Source organism: Saccopteryx leptura, chromosome 1, assembly GCF_036850995.1.
Source record: "Saccopteryx leptura isolate mSacLep1 chromosome 1, mSacLep1_pri_phased_curated, whole genome shotgun sequence".
Taxonomy (NCBI): Eukaryota; Metazoa; Chordata; class Mammalia; order Chiroptera; family Emballonuridae; genus Saccopteryx; species Saccopteryx leptura.
In genome coordinates, this window is record NC_089503.1 from 133,417,747 (window position 1) to 133,440,025 (window position 22,279).

The 22,279-nt window shown below is 43.9% G+C and overlaps 1 protein-coding gene and 1 non-coding gene across 2 annotated transcripts in view; one reads left to right on the top strand and one right to left on the bottom strand.

Moving 5' to 3' along the window:
• The window catches only part of CEP72 (centrosomal protein 72), a 44,851-nt gene that overhangs the window by 14,092 nt on the left and 8,480 nt on the right, over positions 1 to 22,279 (bottom strand). Inside the window, exons 6-11 of the mRNA XM_066375162.1 lie at positions 20,734 to 20,842; positions 8,202 to 8,380; positions 5,595 to 5,807; positions 4,937 to 5,217; positions 2,944 to 3,082; positions 1,622 to 1,818 (exon numbers count right to left, since the gene is read on the bottom strand). Coding sequence (XP_066231259.1) covers positions 1,622 to 1,818; positions 2,944 to 3,082; positions 4,937 to 5,217; positions 5,595 to 5,807; positions 8,202 to 8,380; positions 20,734 to 20,842 — 1,118 coding nt within the window. The remainder of the gene's footprint in view (positions 1 to 1,621; positions 1,819 to 2,943; positions 3,083 to 4,936; positions 5,218 to 5,594; positions 5,808 to 8,201; positions 8,381 to 20,733; positions 20,843 to 22,279) is intronic.
• TRNAA-AGC (transfer RNA alanine (anticodon AGC)) lies at positions 13,065 to 13,140 on the top strand. Its single transcript has one exon. It is a non-coding gene; the product is annotated as a tRNA-Ala (tRNA).

The following is a 22,279-nucleotide window of genomic DNA, read 5'->3' on the forward strand; positions in this document are numbered from 1 at the left end:
TTCTTCAGTGTTCCTTGTTTGAAGAGTCCTCTTAGATTAGTCCAAAGTTGGTTTTTCCAGATGATGGTTCTTAAAACTAGTTTGTAATCCACTTTATTTCTGGGAGGTGGAGGTTTGTATGTCCGCCTATTCCATCGCCATCTTGTCCTCCTCTCCTCATTTTTCTTTGAATGCTTGATAGAACTCAGCCATGAAGCCATCTGGTCCTGGGCTTTTTCATTTTGGCAGAGGTTTTGGATTATTGCTCAATCCCCTTATTTGATATTGGTCTGTTCAGGTTTCATTTCTTCTTGATATAATGTTGGTAGACTATATGTTTCTAAGACTATCTGTTTCTTCTACATTACCCAATGTGTTTGCATACAATAATTCATAATAATCCTTTATTTTTATTTCCCTGAGGTATCCATTGTAATATCTCCTTTCATTTCTCATTTTGAGTCTTCTCTTTTTAGTCTAGCTAAATGTTTGTTGATTTTGTATATATTTTTAAAAATGGAACTCAGTTTTGTTGATTTTTTTATACTGTTTTTCTATTCTCTGTTTCTGCTCTGATCTTTTTTTTTTAACAGAGACAGAGAGTCAAAGAAAGGGATAGATAGGGACAGACAGACAGGAACACAGACAGATCAGAATCATCAATCATCAGTTTTTCGTTGTGGCACTTTAGTTGTTCATTGATTGCTTTCTCATATGTGCCTTGACCAGGGGGCTACAGCAGACCGAGTAACCCCTTGCTCAAGCCAGAGACCTTGGGTCTAAGCTGGTGAGCTTTTCTTTTTTTCCTCAAACCAGATGAGCCCGCACTCAAGCTGGCAAACTCGGGGTCTCGAACCTGGGTCCTCTGCATCCCAGTCTGACGCTCTATCCATTGCACCACCGCCTGGTCAGGCTCTGCTCTGATCTTTATTATTTGCTGCCTTCTGTCAACTTTCAGTTTAGTTTGTTGTTCATTTTCTAGTTCCTTGAGGATCTAGATTTTGAGATCTTTCTGCTTTTTTAATGTAGACATTTATACATGATGGTCTTACAAAGGTCAAGAGTAGTCCTGTCAACCAGAAGACTTAAACTCTGCTGCTAGGCTAAGCTGTGCTGGCTCTGGCTGCCCTTGGGTGCCACCTGGAGGTGGAAGTTCCCTCAAGTTGAACAGGATGCTCATGTCATGTGGCTGGCTGGTACAAACAGGACAGGAGCAGGAACCCCAGGATCACCCAGCTAACTGAAATCTCTCTCGTCAGTGGTCTAGGGAGCCTGGGCCAGGGAACATGAGGCCACAGAACTTCACCTCAAGCCCGGCTTCTTCTCTGTGTCTCTCCCACTCCTCCTCTCTTAGGAGAGAAGAGAGCCACTCAGGAGAGGCAGAGCTGGGAGAAGTAGCAATGCCTCCATCTGCAAATCATTGTTGCCGTGGAGTCTGGGAGAGACAAAAAGTCAGGCTCGAGTCCCCACCTGTGGGGACTGGTGGGAGGGTTTGTGATCCTGGAAGGGCATGAGAGGAAGAGCCCCAGTGCTGCAGCCGAACAGCAGCTAAGGGAAGGCAGAGTTGAGAGTCTCCTCTTGGTCTGTGAAGTCAAAACAATCACCCCATCTGTGAACAAGGGAAACACATGGGTGCACTCACCATCTCTTTCCGAGCGTTGTTGAGCTCCGCCACCACCTCACTCATCTTCTCACTATACTGCTGCTGTTGCTCAACAAGGTGATTTTGCAAAGATTTATTTTTGACAGTCAGATAGCTAATTTCTTCGCTCACAACTGTCGAATTGTCCTGAGTTGCTGTAAACCCTCGAACAGATGACATAATAAGTCTTGCCTGTGCTAGGAGTAAAAATCAAGTATTATTATTGCATTTATGCTGAAAGGATAAGGTATAATCAAAATATGTTCAATACATTTTGAACAAGACCATGCCTGAAAAACTCTGACAAGCACGGAGATGGGCACCATTGAAATTACTTTTGCTCAGGCTTTTTTACATCCAGTCAAGGACAAGAGGCAGAGGAGAGCAGAAGTTTTCCTCTAGAGAAAAGGTACCCCTTAAAAGAAGGCTATGACCAGGACAGTTTGGCTGAATGCCCCAGTAGCACCCCCCGCCCTCTTCAACAGCCCCAACTGCACCCATGACTAGGCTGGCCCTGCGTGCAGACACCATCTGGAGCTCCATGACCGGGAATAGCAGCACCCTGGTGGCGCAGACCAGTCCTGCTGCTGCCCTAAAGAGAGGGTGCAGATTTATGGGGTCAGCATCCAGGGGCTCCAGCTCTTTCAGGCATCATGATTCCAGGAGGAGAAGGTGAGGGGCTATAAGGCTGAGTGGCTGAAGTGCTCAGAAGCCTTTGGCAGCAGCTAAGATGGCAGCTCCAGGCAGGGCCCAGGGTCGGCCAAGAAAGAGAGCTGGCAAGTCCCTGCTCCCACTGGGACACTGGATGCTGCACCCAGACTTCCCCCTTCCCCTGCACCTCTGGGGTTGTGGCATCCTGTTTTACACCCGAAATCTGGGTAAAGGGGTCTCCACTGTGCTCCTGTACCCACATGCCAGAAGCAAACCAAAGTCCTCTCAGGGGAGGGGCCACTCCTGGACCTCAGTCATTTCCAGCAAAATCTCGGCAAGTCCCAGATCCTGCATCTAATCAAACTCTCAGGAAATTTGGAGAAGACAGTATCAGACTTTTATTCTTCCCAAATCCTCACGTGAAAAGGCCAAGACAACCAAAAATCTGTGAATGGCACTTCCAAGAAAACCAGGCAATGAGGCATCTCCCTGAATACAGAACCTGTGGCTGGAAAAACCAAAAGCCACACATCAGGGGAGCCCCCAGCTGCTGTGGGGCCCAAGACCCAATGGGAGAACAAGTTTCTACTAACACAATGCTGCCTGAAGGGTGGGCCCATGCATGCGGCCTGAGCTGACGAGCTAACGAGCTGACTCCCTCCGTGACTCACCCAGGAACACCTCATTGCTGTGCAGGGACTTGCAGCCACTCCAGTACCTGTCCACCAGGTCAAGGAGTGCTTCCAGGAGCACCACCTCCAGGGTGGCCTTCTTCCCAGGCAGCACAGCTGAGTGCAGTGTGGGAGACACCTGCAATGGGAACAAAACCAACACTGGCTTTCAGTTCCTGAAACACACTCCTAACACTGGGTGCGCGTTTCCCACCAGGCACCATGCCGACACCCTAGTCCCACGGAGACTGCAGCAATGGGGCTGTTCACAAATCCGCAGGGGCTGACTCGTGGAAGTCACCTCCCCACCCCCTGCACGTGTGACCATGGGAGGTTACAAGAGCCCTGAATGTCCAAAATGGTGGAATGGGGTGACATCTCACAGCAGGAGGAAATGCTAACGGAAGATGCAAGTGACCTAAACTATAGGTATTATACTGCATTTGGCAATGGCAGGCTCTAATGAAACCCACAATCACAGTTTAAGGGCTAAGGTTGTGGGAATGCCACAGCCGTAGCTGTTCTTATTTGTCCTGATCAGTCCACAGTGACTCCTGGGGGGGGACACCCCTCAGAGCCAGTCTCATCCTGCATGGTCACTGGTGCCTATGAGGCCCTGAATGTAATAAAGTCACACATGCAGAAGAGGCTACCGGCAGAATGTCCAGGCTGCACCCAGGGCCCGAGCGCACGTGTCCGTGGGCACCTCAACACAACCAGTCATCATTGGCACTCACCTCGATGCTTTATTTTCTTCTCTTTAGAAAAATTATTTTACCAATTTGAAACAAAATTATTAAAGAAAAGGAAATAGCTCATGCTTTCCTGGTCACTTTCCAAGTGTAAAGGATATATTTACTGTGAGTGAGGTGTCTGGAGAGGGAGGGAGGGGATAAAATTTCTATCTGTCCCACAGGACATGACCAGAGTTGGGGACACAGGGCTGACCCCAGGTCTGCAGGAATCAGATCTAGGCAGAAGGCCAGCGAGAGCCCCACCCTTCACGGCCAGCACCCCTCACTCCTCTCTAACAGACAAAGGGACTTCTACTGAAGAACTTCTGGAACAGCCAGTGAAACCCTGAGTGCCAGGAGAACCTGGGCCAGGGCAGGAAAAGCCACTTCAGTAAGGTACCCCTCACCTCCCACCACCACTGCCTACCCCATGAGTCCCATGAGCACGGGGGAGCACAGAGGTAGGTGGTGGATGTATCCCTGTTCCCTCAGGAGCAAGCCCACCAAGAGCTCTTCTCTGCCCAAGTTCACACTGGGGTGGGACAGCCCACACCTGTAACCAGACAGCATGGTAACACTAAGGCCTGGCTGCTTGTCCCCAAAACCTTAGGCCGAGACCATCTCAGTGTTTGGCACAAACACCGCTATCGGTTGAATGTGGACACTCGGCCAGGGTGACAGACATGGGTGACAGAACTAAGGCCCTCAAGGTGAACAGTGCAGTCACTCAGATTTCTGTGTTCCACCTGAGGAGCACGGTGGTGCCCTCTCTAAGACAACAACCACCATGAGGCCATAGCACAGAGCTGAGAGGAGGGGGAGCCCTAGGCAGCAACTTTTCCTGCAAAGCAAGTGTGCAAATCTGCCAGGTGCAGCCCTGTACCTGACGATGTCCACCCCCAGCAGGAAAGGCCTGCGCAGTCTTGGCTCGAACACATCCCATTTTCCTTCCCTCCCTCAACCTGGACAGCGAGACCGAGAGAGACCGAACGTAACAACAGATGACAGCCAGACCCTTTGTAAAAGCAGACTCTGATCTAACCTGCAGTGACCAGCTAGGAAGCCAGCTCACCGCGTCTGGATCCCAATGCCTAAAAGCACACTTCTAGCAAAACAGAGGGACATACACTAAGGAAAAGTGCATTTAGAGCTGTATTTATTTTGGGATCACATTACTATTGAAAATAGAAGACACGGTGTTAGCAAAGGCAGCAACCCCCCAACTCTTAACATCCAGCCACCCTCGGCTCTCTACTCACCTCCCTGGCACCACCCGTGCTGCGGGGCCTCTGCTCTTCAGGCTCAGACGCCTCCAAGTGAGAAAAGGTCCTCTCGCTCCTGCTCTCGCTCCAGCCCTCGGAGCCGCTCTGCCTGCTCAGACCCTCCTCCAGGCAGCTAAGCCACTCCTGCTCTGCAGGCGCCTGCGCTCTCCCACCCAGCATTCTCCGTCTCCTGTACTTCTCAGGGGCAGGCAAAGGATTTAATGTCTTCTGTGTTGACAAACTTGACTTCTGAGAAAAGGAGGCTGAGTCCTCAATGTCTAACAGAGGGGAGAAAACGACTCCCATCAGACCAAGTTCTTTGGGCACAGCACCCAGAGCTATTATGCCTGTGTATGCACGTGTGTATGTTTGTGGGCACATATGGGTAATCCATCAGTGACTAGAAGTTATAGCTTTAACAAATGAACTGACCAATATTATATGTTATCTTGTCAAAATTATGTATAACAAAGATGAGTCAAGTGAGTAAAAACCTAAAATTTGGAAATTAGAGAGGACTCAACAATTTGTTCCTATAGGAGATTCTGTTAGTGTTATCAGGACCTGGGACTCTCCCTTCCTCAGGGGACACAGCCCCATGTCCCCTGAGTAACTTCCCCAGAGAGGCTCAGAACTAGCAGCTGCATGAGAGTACCTGGGTGTGAGGGGAAGTGCACGTGAGGCCCGAAGGAGTGGCCAGCCTCGGGCTGGTCTCCCTGCTGTGGCCAGAGCTCGCCACAGTACTGGCTCTGAAGCCTCTTTTCCGGACAACACCCTCTGGAGCTGCTTTTTCTCTTGTCATGGCCCTTCTTTATGGAGTCCCCACACTGGTGCTGCACTGAGTGAGGACTCAGCAGATGTCTGGATTCTATTTAATAAAAGAACATTTTAAAACTTTTTTTTTTTTTACAGAGACAGAGAGAGAGTCAGAGAGAGGGATAGATAGGGACAGACAGACAGGAACAGAGAGAGACAAGAAGCATCAATCATCAGTTTTTTGTTGCAACACCTTAGTGGCTCATTGATTGCTTTCTCATATGTGCCTTGACCGTGGGGTTACAGCAGACTGAGTAACCCCTTGCTCAAGCCAGTGACCTTGGGTCCAAGCTGGTGAGCTTTGCTCAAACCAGATGGGCCCACGCTCAAGCTGGCAATCTCAGGATCTCAAACTCGGGTCCCCCGCATCCCAGTCCTGACACTCTATCCACTGTGCCACCGCCTAGTCAGGCTAGAATATTTTCAAAGTTTTAGTTCATTAAAAATTACATCTTATGCTTCAGACTGTATATTATTAAGTATATCAATTATAAGAAAAAGATGACTAAATGAGTTAATAATACAACAGCCAAACCTGCAGTTAGTCTAGCAGTCACTGCAAACAGCACTGCAGGTACAGGACTGACACTGATCAACTCACCACTCACTACACAGCTGAGGAGTCAGGACAGTGAGTATCGGTACAAAGACATATCTGATGACAGATAAAACAGCAGCCAGAATCCAGAGAGGGACTCAGGTCAACTGACTTAACAAATGTGCTAAGATTATTACATGAGAAAAAAGGCAATGCTTTCAACATATGGCATTAGCACAACTGGATATAAGGAGTGAGAGTAGGCGGGAGACAATCTGACCCATCTCACGCTATATTCACTAATCCACTCTAAGAATGGACCACAGCCTGGCCCATGGTTGCGCAATGGATAAGCGACAACCTGGAATGCTGAGGTCGCAGGTTCGATACCCTGGGCTTGCCCAGTCAAAGCACATATGACAAACAATCAATGAAAAACTAAAGTGAAGCAACTATGAGTTGATACTTCTTGCTCACCTCCCCTCCTTTCTTTGTAAAATCAATCAATAAAAAAGAAAAGAAAGAATGGACCATAGACCTGAACACACCGGAACCACAGGACGTCTACGTGTCCATAGGAGAAAATCTTCACAAGCATGGGTCAAAGATGTTTTTACAGGACACAGAAAAACACAAATCACATAAAGAAAAAAACTGAGAAACTGGACTTTACTGAAATCAAAACTTCTGCTCTTCAAAGCACTGTTAAGAAAACAAAAAGCAAGCAACAGAATGGGAGAAAATTTGTAGCACTTATATCTGAAAAAGGATTGTATTTTTGCAAAAAGACAGATAAACAGGAAGGGAGGGAAATGAGAAGCATCAACTCATAGTTGCGGCACCTTAGTGGTTCATTGATTGCTTTCTCGTATGCACCTTGACCAGGGGCTCAACCTCTTGCTCAAGCCAGCACCTTGGGCTTCAAGCCAGTGACCTCTGCGCTCAAGCCAGCAACAACAGGGTCATGTCTATGATCCCATGCTCAAGCTGGCAGCTCAGGGGTTTCAAAACTAGGTCCTCAGTGTCCCAGGCCAATCTTTATCTGCTGCTCCACCACCTGGTCAGGCGAGAAAGGGTTGTATTAAAAAACATAAAGAACTCTCATGACTCAATACTAAGAGAAGAAAAAGGGAGGGGAACAGACTTGAGTAGAAACCTCACAGAAGAGGATATACAAATGGCTTGTAAATACATGAAGAGATTTTCATCATGAATCTTCAGGAAAATGCAAATGAAAACCATAATATAAGACTAATACATACCCAGAAGAACAGCCAAAAAAGAAAGACTGACAATACCAACAGTTGGCGAGGACACTGAAAGAGCCGATGTCCTCATGCCAGCAGGTGAATCCTGGGATTTAAGCCCCAACTTACACTTCAATATGTTGTCACCATCATGAAAAACACTCAGAAACTCATAATGGAAGAAGAAATGGTGCTACAGCTTATACACAGGTCCTAGTGGAAAACAGTCCCTAGCAAAGTGGTGAAGTTTGTGCATGCCCTGGAAGACTTCACAGTGTCCTCACTGGGTTTAAAGTTCTAACATGGCAGCATGAGCTCTAAGTGCTCCCTAAAGCTAAGTGAACACCTCCTCGTGGCTGACACAGATGTCAGTTCCACTAGCCACAGGTCAAGTTACCAATGTTCACTTGAACATTTTACTTCCTCTCTGCAATTATAATTGATCTGAGAAATAATACAATTTAAACTACCCTGCAGTATGACTATACTCAACTTAAATACATGACTTTTTCTTTTATAATTCTATAATCCAAATTGCTGATATTTATAAGTATACAAGACTTTATGAAGATTCTATATTAAAAGGTAATTTTTCTAAAAAGTGCAATTGTGCCCAGAGCAAGCTGGACCTGCTGGGCCTTCAGGTGAAGTAGAAGTGTACCTTGGGAACTGTGGAAGTCATCCTCTCGCTCCTTCTGGCTGGAACTTGTACTCCTAGGAGGGTTGCTCAAGTCCCACTCACACTCGGCAATGAGGTTCAGGACCGCCTCATCATCCGCATCCATGACTAAGCACTTTTGGGCTGAGGGGTCAGCGCTCTTAGCTCTGGAGGGGTGCAGTCTGCAAAGAAAAGCCAACTCACTGCTGTTGCTTCAACCAGGGCACACTCCCGCCCACACAGACCCTGTGAGGGGAGACAACTGCACTGTTACCACAGCCACAGGGCTGTTGGGAGGAGCAGCTGGTGTAACTGCAGGAAATGGCTCTTGTGCCTCTACTAAAGTGAGGTCTAGGAGGGACTCAGCAAGACAGCTCGTAACAGAAAGTAAGGGCATGTGATGTCATCACACCGTCTAGCATGTGCAGAGTCCTACTAGGGTTTGTTCACTGAAAGTTCAGAAAGCTCCTCTTTTCCTAGCACATCACAGCAAGATACATATGATCAGAAAGTGAAAGGATATGGTGTTACAAATTCCTACTTTTACATTAAGTGACTAAAATGTGAGGTGTTTTAGGAGATGACCTTCCTCCTAACAATGACATTCCATAAATGCACTCAAAGAGGACCTTATTTCCTAAAAGGCAGCTTAAGAAATTATACTTCAAAATAATCCTCAATCATAAGCTATGAATACTGATTTTATCACAACTGATCATATAAGAAGAGGTCAATAACATTCGCTATTTTCTACTACTGAATGTTTTCCAGATCTCTGCAGAAAGCAGGGTCTCTTCCTGGGTATTCCCACAGAAACCTAACCTCTGACACATCTCAGGCCCTCTGGGCCTCCACTGCTACTCCTGGATAATGAGGAGGTTGCCTCAGATCATCCCCAACCTTTTTTGAGCCAAGGACCGGTTTAATGTCAGAAAATATTTTCACGGACCGGCCTTTAGGGTGGGACGGATAAATGCACAAAATAAAATTATGCAACCGGCGTAAAAACTGCGGTATTTTTAAATATAATTGTAGAATTTACAAGACAAGCATCAAGAGTGAGTCTTAGACAGATGTAACAGAGGGAATCTGGTCATTTTTTAAAAATAAAACATTGTTCAGACTTAAATATAAATAAAACGGAAATAATGTAAGTTATTTATTCTTTCTCTGCGGACTGGTACCAAATGGCCCACGGACCGGTACCGGTGCACGGCCCGGGGGTTGGGCACCACTGATCTATTAGATCCTTTGAACTCTAAGCTCTGTGATAACTCAGTCTGAAGATGATCAAGGGTAGGTACACTACAGAACATGGCTAAAAGAAATTAAAGAAGACATAAACAAATGGAAAGACATCCAAAGTTAATTGATTAGAAGACTTAACATTGTTAAAATGTCAATACTACCCAAAGTGATCTACAAAATCAGTGCAATCCCTATCAAAATCCCAATGATATTTTTGCAGAAACAGAAAAACCCATCCTACAAAAGAAAGAGAGGTAACACAGCTAGATGAGGAAAAATCTATGGAGAAAAAATTTAATATATTGGAAACCTTGGAGCTAAATGACAGAGAATTTAAGATAGAAATCCTAAAAATCCCCTGAGATACACAAGAAAACACAGAAAGGCAATTTAGGGAGCTCAGAAAACAACTCAACGAACACAAAGAATATATTTCCAAGGAAATTGAAACTATAAAAATAAATCAAACAGAGACGAAAAACTCAATTCACGAGCTGAAAAACGAGGTAACAAGCTTAGCTAATAGAACAGGCCAGATAGAACAGAGGATTAGTGAAATAGAAGACAAGCAACTTGAGGCACAACAGAGAGAAGAAGAAAGAGACTCAAAAATTTAAAAAAATGAGATACCCCTACAAGAATTATCTGACTCCATCAAAAAGAATAACATGCCCTGGTCGGTTGGCTCAGCGGTAGAGCGTCGGCCTGGCATGCGGGGGACCCGGGTTCGATTCCCGGACAGGGCACATAGGAGAAGCGCCCATTTGCTTCTCCACCCCCGCCCCCTCCTTCCTCTCTGTCTCTCACTTCCCCTCCCGCAGCCAAGGCTCCATTGGAGCAAAGATGGCCTGGGCGCTGGGGATGGCTCCTTGGCCTCTGCCCCAGGCGCTAGAGTGGCTCTGGTCACGGCAGAGCGACGCCCCGGAGGGGCAGAGCATCGCCCCCTGGTGGGCAGAGCATCACCCCTGGTGGGCATGCCAGGTGGATCCTGGTCGGGCGCATGCGGGAGTCTGTCTGACTGTCTCTCCCCGTTTCTAGCTTCAGAAAAATACAAAAAAAAAAAAAAAAAGAATAACATAAAAATAATAGGTATATCACAGGGAGAAGAGAGAGAAAATGGAATGGAGAACATAAACAAATAATAGATGAGAACTTCCCAAGCCTGTGGAAAGAACTAAAGCCTCAAATTCAAGAAGCAAACAGAACTCCGAGTTTTCTTAACTCCAACAAACCTACTCCAAGGCATATCATAATGAAATTGGCACAAACCAACGGCAAAGAAAAAATTCTCAAGGCAGCCAGGGAAAAGAAGAATATAACATATAAAGGAAGGCCCATTAGATTATCATTAGATTTCTCAGCAGAAACTCTACAAGCTAGAAGAGAGTGGACCCCAATATTTAAAGTCCTGAAAGAGAGGAACTTCCAGCCATGAATACTATACCCATCAAAGCTATCCTTTAAATATGAAGGAGAAATAAAAACATTCACAGATACAGAAAAGATGAGGGAATTTATCATCAAAAAACCCCCACTCCAGGAATTACTAAAGGGGGTTCTCCAATCAGATACAAAGAACAAAAAAAAAAAACAAAGCCACAAGTAAAAGCTCCAAGAAGAACACAATAAAACCAAATTTAAACTGTGACAACAACAAAAAGAAAGGAGGGGAGAGGATGGAGATTAACAGTAGCAAAGGACGATGGAGTGCAAAAGTACTCACAAAATAGGGCACTACAATGAACAGGGTAGGAACCCTTTTCATTACTTAAAGGTAACCACCATGAAAAAACCACCACAGAAGCGCATGATTTAAAAAAGATAGCAACAGAGAAAAGATGTATGGAATACAACCAAATAAAAACAAAACATAGAAAAACGAAAGAGAAGGATCAAACAAGACACAAAACTAACAGAAAGCAAGATATAAAATGACAATAGGGAACTCACAAGTCTCAATAATTACAATAAATGTAAACGGATTAAACTCACCAATAAAAAGGCACAGAGTAGCAGAATGGATTAAAAAAGAAAATCCAACTGTATGCTGCCTACAGGAAACTCATCTAAGTAACAAGGATAAAAACAAATTCAAGCCCTGGCCGGTTGGCTCAGCGGTAGAGCGTCGGCCTAGCGTGAGGAGGACCCGGGTTCGATTCCTGGCCAGGGCACACAGGAGAAGCGCCCATTTGCTTCTCCACCCCTCCGCCGCACTTTCCTCTCTGTCTCTCTCTTCCCCTCCCGCAGCCAAGGCTTCATTGGAGCAAAGATGGCCCGGGCGCTGGGGATGGCTCTGTGGCCTCTGCCCCAGGCGCTAGAGTGGCTCTGGTCGCAATATGGCGACGCCCAGGATGGGCAGAGCATCGCCCCCTGGTGGGCAGAGCGTCGCCCCATGGTGGGCGTGCCGGGTGGATCCCGGTCGGGCGCATGCGGGAGTCTGTCTGACTGTCTCTCCCCGTTTCCAGCTTCAGAAAAATGAAAAAAAAAAAAAAAAGTTTAAAAAAAACAAACAAAAAAAAAACAAATTCAAAGTGAAAGGCTGGAAAACAGTACTCCAAGCATATAACATCCAAAAAAAAGCAGGCGTAGCAATACTCGTATCGGATAATGCTGACTACAAGACAGGAAAAGTACTCAGAGACAAAAATGGCCATTTCATAATGGCTAAGGGGACACTGAATCAAGAACACATAACAATTCTTAATATATATGCACCAAACCAAGGAGCACCAAAATATATAAGACAGCTACTTATTGACCTTAAAACAAAAACTGACAAAAATATAATCATAGGCCCTGGCTGGTTGGCTCAGCGGTAGAGCGTCGGCCTGGCGTGCAGGGAACCCGGGTTCGATTCCCGGTCAGGGCACATAGGAGAAGCGCCCATTTGATTCCCCACCCCCCCTCCTTCCTCTCTGTCTCTCTCTTCCCCTCCCGCAGCCAAGGCTCCATTGGAGCAAAGATGGCCCGGGCGCTGGGGATGGTTCCTTGGCCTCTGCCCCAGGTGCTAGAGTGGCTCTGGTCGCGGCAGAGTGACGCCCCGGAGGGGCAGAGCATCGCCCCCTGGTGGGCAGAGCATCGCCCCTGGTGGGAGTGCCGGGTGGATCCCAGTCGGGCGCATGCGGGAGTCTGTCTGACTGTCTCTCCCCGTTTCCAGCTTCAGAAAAATACAAACAAAAAAAAAAAAATACAGTCATACTTGGAGACCTCAATACACCGCTGACGGCTCTAGATCGGTCATCCAAACAGAGAATCAACAAAGATATAGTGGCCTTAAACAAAACACTAGAGCACCTGGATATGATAGACATCTACAGGACATTTCATCCCAAAGTGACTGAGTATACATTTTTCTCCAGTGTACATGGATCATTCTCAAGAATTGACCATATATTGGGCCACAAAAAGAACATCAGCAAATTCAGAAAAACTGAACTTGTACCAAGCATATTTTCTCATTATAAAGCCTTGAAACTAGAATTCAACTGCAAAAAAGAGGAAAAAAATCCCACAAAAATGTGGAAACTAAACAACATACTTTTAAAAAATGAATGGGTCAAAGAAGAAATAAGTGCAGAGATCAAAAGATATATACAGACTAATAAAAATGACAATACAGCCCTGGCCGGTTGGCTCAGTGGTAGAGCGTCGGCCTAGCAAGCGGAGGACCCGGGTTCGATTCCCGGCCAGGGCACACAGGAGAAGCGCCCATTTACTTCTCCACCCCTCTGCCGCGCCTTCCTCTCTGTCTCTCTCTACCCCTTCCGGAGCCAAGGCTCCATTGGAGCAAAGATGACCCGGGCGCTGGGGATGGCTCCTTGGCCTCTGCCCCAGGTGCTAGAGTGGCTCTGGTCGCAACATGGCGACGCCCAGGATGGGCAGAGCATCGCCCCCTGGTGGGCAGAGTGTCGCCCCATGGTGGGCGTGCCGGGTGGATCTCGGTCGGGCGCATGCGGGAGTCTGTCTGACTGTCTCTCCCTGTTTCCAGCTTCAGAAAAATGCAAAAAAAAAAAAAAAAATGACAATACGACATATCAGACTCTATGGGATGCAGCAAAAGCAGTGATAAGAGGGAAGTTCATATCACTTCAGGCATATATGAACAAACAAGAGAGAGCCCAAGTGAATCACTTAACTTCCCACCTTAAGGAACTAGAAAAAGAAGAACAAAGACAACCCAAAACCAGCCGAAGAAAGGAGATAATAAAAATCAGAGCAGAAATAAATGAAATAGAGAACAGAAAAACTATAGAAAAAATTAATAGAATAAGGAGCTGGTTCTTTGAAAAGATCAACAAAATTGACAAACCCTTGGCAAGGTTTACCAAGGAAAAAAGAGAAAGAACTCATATAAACAAAATCCAAAATGAAAGAGGAGAAATCACCATGGACACTGTAGATATACAACGAATTATTGTAGAATACTATGAAAAACTTTATGCCACTAAATTCAACAACCTAGAAGAAATGGATAAATTCCTAGAACAATACAACCTTCCTAGACTGAGTCAAGAAGAAGCGGAAAGCCTAAACAGAACTATTAGCAGAGAAGAAATAGAAAAAACCATTAAAAACCTCCCCAAAAATAAAAGTCCAGGCCCTGATGGCTATACCAGCAAATTTTATCAAACATTCAAAGAAGACTTGGTTCCTATTCTACTCAAAGTCTTCCAAAAAATTGAAGAAGCAATACTTCCAAACACATTTTATGAGGCCAACATAGCCCTCATACCAAAACCAGGCAAGGATGGCACTAAAAAAGAAAACTACAGATCAATATCTCTAATGAATACAGATGCTAAAATACTAAACAAAATACTAGCAAATCGAATACAACAACATATTAAAAAGATAATACATCATGATCAAGTGGGATTCATCCCAGAATCTCAAGGATGGTTCAACATACGTAAAACGGTTAACGTAATACACCATATCAACAAAACAAAGAACAAAAACCACATGATCTTATCAATAGACGCAGAAAAGGCTTTCGATAAAATACAACACAATTTTATGTTTAAGACTCTCAACAAAATGGGTATAGATGGAAACTATCTCAACATGATAAAGGCCATATATGATAAACCATCATCTAACATCATATTAAATAGCACTAAACTGAACTTTCCCCCTTAAATCAGGAACAAGACAGGGTTGTCCACTCTCTCCACTCTTATTTAATGTGGTACTAGAGGTTCTAGCCAGAGCAATCAGACAAGACAAAGAAATAAAAGGCATCCATATCGGAAAAGAAGAAGTAAAGGTATCACTTTTTGCAGATGATATGATCCTATACATCGAAAATCCCAAAGAATCCACAAAAAGACTACTAGAAACAATAAGCCAATACAGTAAGGTCGCAGGATACAAAATTAACATACAGAAGTCAATAGCCTTTCTATATGCCAACAATGAAACATTTGAGAACGAACTCAAAAGAACAGTCCCCTTCACGATTGTAACAAAAAAAATAAAATACTTAGGAATAAACATAACAAAGAATTTAAAGGACTTATATAATGAAAACTATAAACCATTGTTAAGGGAAATCGAAAAAGATATAATGAGATGGAAGAATATACCTTGTTCTTGGTTAGGAAGAATAAATATAATCAAGATGGCCATATTACCCAAAGCAATATACAAATTTAATGCAATTCCCATCAAAATTCCAATGACATTTTTTAAAGAAATGGAGCAAAAAATCATCAGATTTATATGGAACTGTAAAAAACCCCGAAGAGCCAAAGCAATCCTAAAGAAAAAGAATGAAGTTGGGGGCATTACAATACCTGACTTCAAACTATATTATAGGGCCACGACAATCAAAACAGCATGGTATTGGCAGAAAAATAGACACTCAGAACAATAAAACAGAATAGAAAACCCAGAAATAAAACCACATATATATAGTCAAATAATTTTTGATAAAGGGGCCAAAAACACACAATGGAGAAAAAAAAGCCTCTTCAATAAATAGTGCTGGGAAAACTGGAAAGCCACATGCAAAAGAATGAAACTAGACTACAGTTTGTCCCCCTGTACTAAAATTAACTCAAAATGGATCAAAGATCTAAACATAAGACCTGAAACTATTAAGTGCATAGAAGAAGACATAGGTACTAAACTCATGGACCTCGGTTTTAAAGAGCATTTTATGAATCTGACTCCAAAGGCAAGAGAAGTGAAGGCAAAAATTAATGAATGGGACTACATCAGACTAAGAAGTTTTTGCTCAGCAAGAGAAACTGATAACAAAATAAACAGCCAACTAAATGGGAAATGATATTTTCAAACAACAGCTCAGATAAGGGCCTAATATCCAAAATATACAAAGAACTCATAAAACTCAACAACAAACAAACAATCAATCCAATAAAAAAATGGAAGAGAGGCCCTGGCCAGTTGGCTCAGTGGTAGAGCGTCAGCCTGGCGTGTGGAAGTCCCAGGTTCGATTCCTGGCCAGGGCACACAGGAGAAGCGCCCATTTGCTTCTCCACCCCTCCCCCTCTCCTTCCTCTCTGTCTCTCTCTTCCCCTCCCACAGCCAAGCCTCCATTGGAGCAAAGATGGCCCGGCGCTGGGGATGGCTCCTTGGCCTCTGCCCCAGGCGCTAGAGTGGTTCTGGTCGCAACAGAGCGATGTCCTGGAGGGGCAGAGCATCGCCCCCTGGTGGGCAGAGCGTCGCCCCCTGGTGGGCGTGTCGGATGGATCCCAGTTGGGCGCATGCGGGAGTCTGTCTGACTGTCTCTTCCGGTTTCCAGCTTCAGAAAAACACACACAAAAAAAAAAGAAAAGAAAAAAAAAATGGGAAGAGGACATGAACAGACACTTCTCCCAGGAAGAAATACAAATGGCCAACAGATATATGAAAAGATGCTCATCTTCCTTAGTTATTAGAGAAATGCAAATCAAAACTGCAATGAGATACCACCTCACACCTGTTAGATTAGCTATTAACAACAAGACAGGTAATAACAAATGTTGGAGAGGCTGTGGAGAAAAAGGAACCCTCATACACTGTTGGTGGGAATGTAAAGTAGTACAACCGTTATGGAAGAAAGTATGGTGGTTCCTCAAAAACCTGAAAATAGAATTACCTTATGACCCAGCAATCCCTCTACTGGGTATATACCCCCAAAACTCAGAAACATTGATACGTAAAGACACATACAGCCCCATGTTCATTGCAGCATTGTTCACAGTGGCCAGGACATGGAAACAACCAAAAAGCCCGTCAATAGATGACTGAATAAAGAAGATGTGGCACATATACACTATGGAATACTACTCAGCCATAAGAAATGATGACATCGGATCATTTACAGCAGCAAAATGGTGGGATCTTGATAACATTATACAAAGTGAAATAAGTAAATCAGAAAAAACCAGGAACTGCATTATTCCATATGTAGGTGGGACATAAAAGTGAAACTAAGAGACATTGATAAGAGTGTAGTGGTTACGGGGGGAGCGGTAAGAGGGAGAGGGGAAGGGGGAGGGGGAGGGGCACAAAGAAAACTAGATAGAAGGTGACAAGAGGACAATCTGACTTTGGGTGATGGGTATGCAACATAAGTGAATGACAACATAACCTGGAGTTGTTATCTTTGAATATATGTATCCTGATTATTGATGTCGCCCCTTTAAAAATAAAATTATTAAAAAAAAAAAAAAAAAAGGAAAACCCATCCTTAAATGCACTTGGAATCTCAGGGGACTACCAAAAGCCAAAAACAATCTGAAAAAGAAAAGGAAGTATTAGAACCAGACACATATATGGCAGAAATGCTGGAATTATCAGATCACGATTTAGAATAACTATGACTAATAATGCTAAGGGCACTAATGGAAAAAATGTACACATATGCAAGGACAGATAGAAAAAATGGATATTCGAAGAAAAGATCAAAAAGAAATGCTAAAGATCAAAACACTGTAACAGAAATGAAGAAAATTTTGATGGGCTCATTAGTGTACTGAACATGGTTGAGAAAAGAATCTCAGCTTGAGAATACATCAACAGAAACTTTCAAAATTGAAAAGCAGCATGACCAGGCGGTGGCGCAGTGGATAGAGCATCGGACTGGGATGCAGAGGACCCGGGTTCGAGACCCCGAGGTCGCCGGCTTGAGCATGGGCTCATCTGGTTTGAGCAAAGCTCACCAGCTTGGCCCCAAGGTCGCTGGCCTGAGCAAGGGGTTACTTGGTCTGCTATAGACCCACGGTCAAGGCACATATGAGAAAGCAATCAATGAACAACTAAGGTGTCGCAACGAAAAATTAATAATTGATTCTTCTCATCTCTCTCCGTTCCTGTCTGTCTGTCCCTCTTTATCCCTCTCTCTGACTCTCTTTCTGTCTCTGTAAAAAAAAAAATTAATAAAATTGAAAAGAAGAGAGAAAAAAAATGATAAAAAAAACCCAGAATACTGAAGAATTAGGACAACTACAAAAAATGTAAAATACACATAATGAGAAAATCCATACAGAGACAAAAAAGTAAGAGAAAATAATATCTGTAAAAGTAAACTGTAAATTCCTCAAATTAATGTCAGACACGAAACTGCAGATCCAGGAAGCACAGAGAATACTGGAAGGATAAATCCCTCCAAACACATCACATCAAGGAATATAAAATACAAACTGGAGACTATCAAAGACAAAGAAAAAAAATCTTGAAATAAGCCAAATCAGAAAAAAACATTTTACAACAAAAATAAGAATTACATCTGACTTTTCTTCAAAAACCATGCAAGCAAAAGAGTAAAGTGAAATATTTAAAGTCTTGAGAGAAAAAAAAACTATCAATCTAGAATTTGATATCCTGCAAAATTATTCTTCAAAAATAAAGAAATACATTCTTAGGTAAACAAAAATTGAGGGAATTGTCACCAGTAGTCCTGTCTTGTAAGCAATGTTAAGTTTTTTAGAGAAGAGAATGATACAAGTCAGAAACTCAGATCTACATAAACAAAGGAAGACCATTAGAGGGAAATTAGTGAAAGTAAAATAAAAACTTTCATTTTTCTTATTCTTAATTTACCTATGTGTATATAAGTATAGATAAAATATATATGCTTATGTATAAGAAAAATGAATGATAGCAATGATACAAGGGACAGGAGGGAGGAATTAGGAGCATTTAAGGTACTTTTACAATCTGTGAAGCAGTACAGTGTTATTTGAAAGTGGACTTGGATTAGTTGTAAATATATATACATATTCTAAGGCAACTACTAAAAAAAGTAAAAATATAATTGATATGCTAAGAAAAGAAAGAAAATATATAAAATGCTCTTAAAAACTACAAAAGAAAAAGGGGAGAAGATAAGAATAGGAAAAAGAAACAATGGCAATGAGTAGAAAATAGTAACAAGTACTGTAGATATTATTCCAACTGTATCAATAATCATCTTAAATATCAATGGTATAAATACTACAAATAAAGACATAGATTGTCAGAGTGGAACAAAAAACAAGACACAACTATATGCTGCTTACAAAAAGCTCGCTTTAAGTATAAGAACATAATGGATTTAAAGTAAAAGATAGAGATAAATATACCAGGCAGACACTAACCAAAATAAAGATGAAGAAGTGATACTAATTTCAGACAGAGCACACTCTAAAGCAAGAAAAGTTATCAGGGATAAAGAGGGATGTCACATAATGATAAAAGAGTCAATTCTCCAAGAAAACATAACAATCCTATTGTGTATGTGCCTAACAACAGATCGTCCAACTCAGACAAAAACTGCCAGAGCTGCAAGGAGAAAGAGAAGAATCCACTATCATAGTTGGAAATCTCAACACCCTTCATCAGAAATGAACAGAGCCAGCAGGCAAAAAATCAATTAAGGACACAGTTGAACTCAACGGCACCATCAATCAATTGGATATAATTGACATCTATAGACTACTTCATCCAAAACAATAATACAGATGCTCAAGTTCGTGTGGAATCCTCACCAAGACAGACCACATTCTGGGCCATAAAATAGACTTTTACATATTTTACAGAAGAAAAATCATACAATATCTGCTCTCACACTACAATAGAATTTAACTAGTAATAACAGAAGATAACTGGAAAATCCCAAAATACTTGGAGATTTAACAACATATTTCTAAATAACACATGGGTTAAAGAAGTAATTTTGGGAGAACTTAAAAAATATTTTGCGCCCTGGCCGGTTGGTTGGCTCAGCGGTAGAGCGTCGGCCTGGCGTGCGGGGGACCCGGGTTCGATTCCCGGCCAGGGCGCATAGGAGAAGCGCCCATTTGCTTCTCCACCCCCACCCCCTCCTTCCTCTCTGTCTCTCTCTTCCCCTCCCGCAGCTGAGGCTCCATTGGAGCAAAGATGGCCCGGGCGCTGGGGATGGCTCCTTGGCCTCTGCCCCAGGCGCTAGAGTGGCTCTGGTCGCAGCAGAGCGACGCCCCCTGGTGGGCAGAGCTTCGCCCCTGGTGGGCGTGCCGGGTGGATCCCGGTCAGGCGCATGCGGGAGTCTGACTGTCTCTCCCCGTTTCCAGCTTCAGGGAAAAAAAAAAAAAAAAAAAAAAAAAAAAATATATATATATATATATATTTTGAACAGAACGAGAAAGAAAATACATCTTATCAAAATGTTTAGAATGTAGTGAAAGCAGTGCTTAGAGAAGAATTTATAGTACCAAATGCACATATTAGAAAAAAATAGTAAGAGCTGAAATCAAAAATCCAAGTTCCACCTAAGGAAACTAGAAAAAGAACAAATTAAATCCAAAGTAAGCAGAAGAAAATAAATAATAAAAATTAGAGCAGAAATCAATAAAATCAAAAACAAGAAATCAACAGAGAAAAATCAGGTCCTGCTTCAAGCGTGCACACCCAGAAATGGCAACTAGTTTGCACTGCTGGGGATGAGGAAGCAGCGACGACTGCAGAAGTGAATGAAAGTGGTTGTTCTGAGAAGAGGGCCAGGCAGTGGGGAGAGGGGCTGCCGTTTCTCATCACAAGTCTCCTGTGCTATTTATTTTACATGTATTATTTTAATAAACATTTTTATACTAAAGAAGGGTTTATAGAAAATCTGGACCATAGAGAGACCTGCCCTGCTGTCCCAGCTAGTATTGGGTGTTTCTCCTATCCTCTTTTCCTATGTGTCTGCCCTTTAAGTGGCGATCAGTGCACAAAAACATTTACCTTTTAGTTAATACAGATTTATATCTTTTGGTTAAGCAGTCTGTGAACAGACAAGCCTGAGCATCTTCTTCCCATGTTCAAAGACCACTCATGTCCATACCTTCCACCTCTGCAAACAGCGGGGAAGCTCTGGGCGGAGCTGAATGAGTCCTCTGAAGCAAAATGCAGCTGGGATGCTCTCCGCTCGCTCTCTCTGACGGGGCAGTCATCTAGGGAGACAATGCGCTGAGAAACTGGCAGATGGCACCATGAAGCAGGTGCACCTTCCGGCACCCCAGCACCTCCCTGCAGCACACTACACATGGCCAGCGCTGCCCCTGCTGGTTCAGGGCCTTCTGTCACCTCGGGGCTGACCCTGCCAGTGTCCCCCATAAGCACCAAGCTGACCCAATAAAGGGATGCAAGGCTCTGGTGGCTACACTTGGTTTCTCGGAGACGCTGAGTGCTGATTCCAAGAGGGCGCCCTGCTCCCACAACGCTCACTCCTCAGACGGCACTTTGGAGGCCTGCTGCTGCCGCAGGAAAAGAATCACACATACCAGTTCACACATAGGCACCTCCTTCTGGGATTCCTTCTTTTAATGTACATTCTGGGTGCTGCATGAGGTTCTCAAACCACACTGAGCACACCTAAGAATCGCATGAGTGAGAAACCTGAACATGCTAAAGAAAGAAGACGTCCTTGTTGTGTGTTTACACCCACCGTGTGCCTCCTCAGAGCCTCAGGACTAGAAACAGAGATAGGCCCGGGCCTCAGAGGCCGCTCCTTAGCTACACCCAGACTTCCCTCAGCAAACACTGATGAGGTGATTCAAAAATGCTGAAAAGTCAGGGCTGGGGCCCTTACAACATATTTGAGCACAGAATTAATGTTACAAATGGTGGTTAAATTCCAAAGCTGCCTCCCAAATAACATTTAACCTGTGGCACAACCCAAAAAGAACATACTTACAGTAAGACATGAGTAAATGAGTGACAGCACAATAATTACCTTCAAAACAGAAAAACAAAGGATCTGTGAAAACCACGCAGCTTCTGCGCACTGGGGTTCCTCCTCGGGACACAGCTGCCTTCCTAGTCCTGTCCCTGTCCTGTCCTGTCCTCAGTGACTCATACCCTCCCCTCCAGCCCCATGCTTGAGACACGGTCTGGGATCTCCTGGCCTTTAAGCTTCCCATGTTTCTCAAATAGCACCTGCTCTCATGGTATGGACACTCCTTTGTGTTAACAACGCACAACTCTACTTACTAAGCCTTAAATTCGCTTTGAGCCAGTTCCAAATCCCTTACTCTATTTCCCTAGACTATTCCACTATAAATTCAAACTCACTATGGCTAAACCCAAATGCAAACTCATTCTCCCCAATACTACACCCTGTCCTGACTTTGTAACATTCTCCCAGACTCATAGCACAATCCTTAGACCCACATGAACTGCTTGCTCTGCTCCCAGACCCTGCTTCCACCCCACAACCCTTCCACGTCACCCCACACACCCACTGCTGTTCTCTGTACTCCTCCAGAGCCTTTCAAGTTACTGACCTGGAACAAACACCTGAGCTCTGATCTTACTGGGCACCCAGGTGGGGGCGGGGGGGGGGGAGGGACAACACATGAGTCCTGCAATGATTTTGACTTTCAATTATG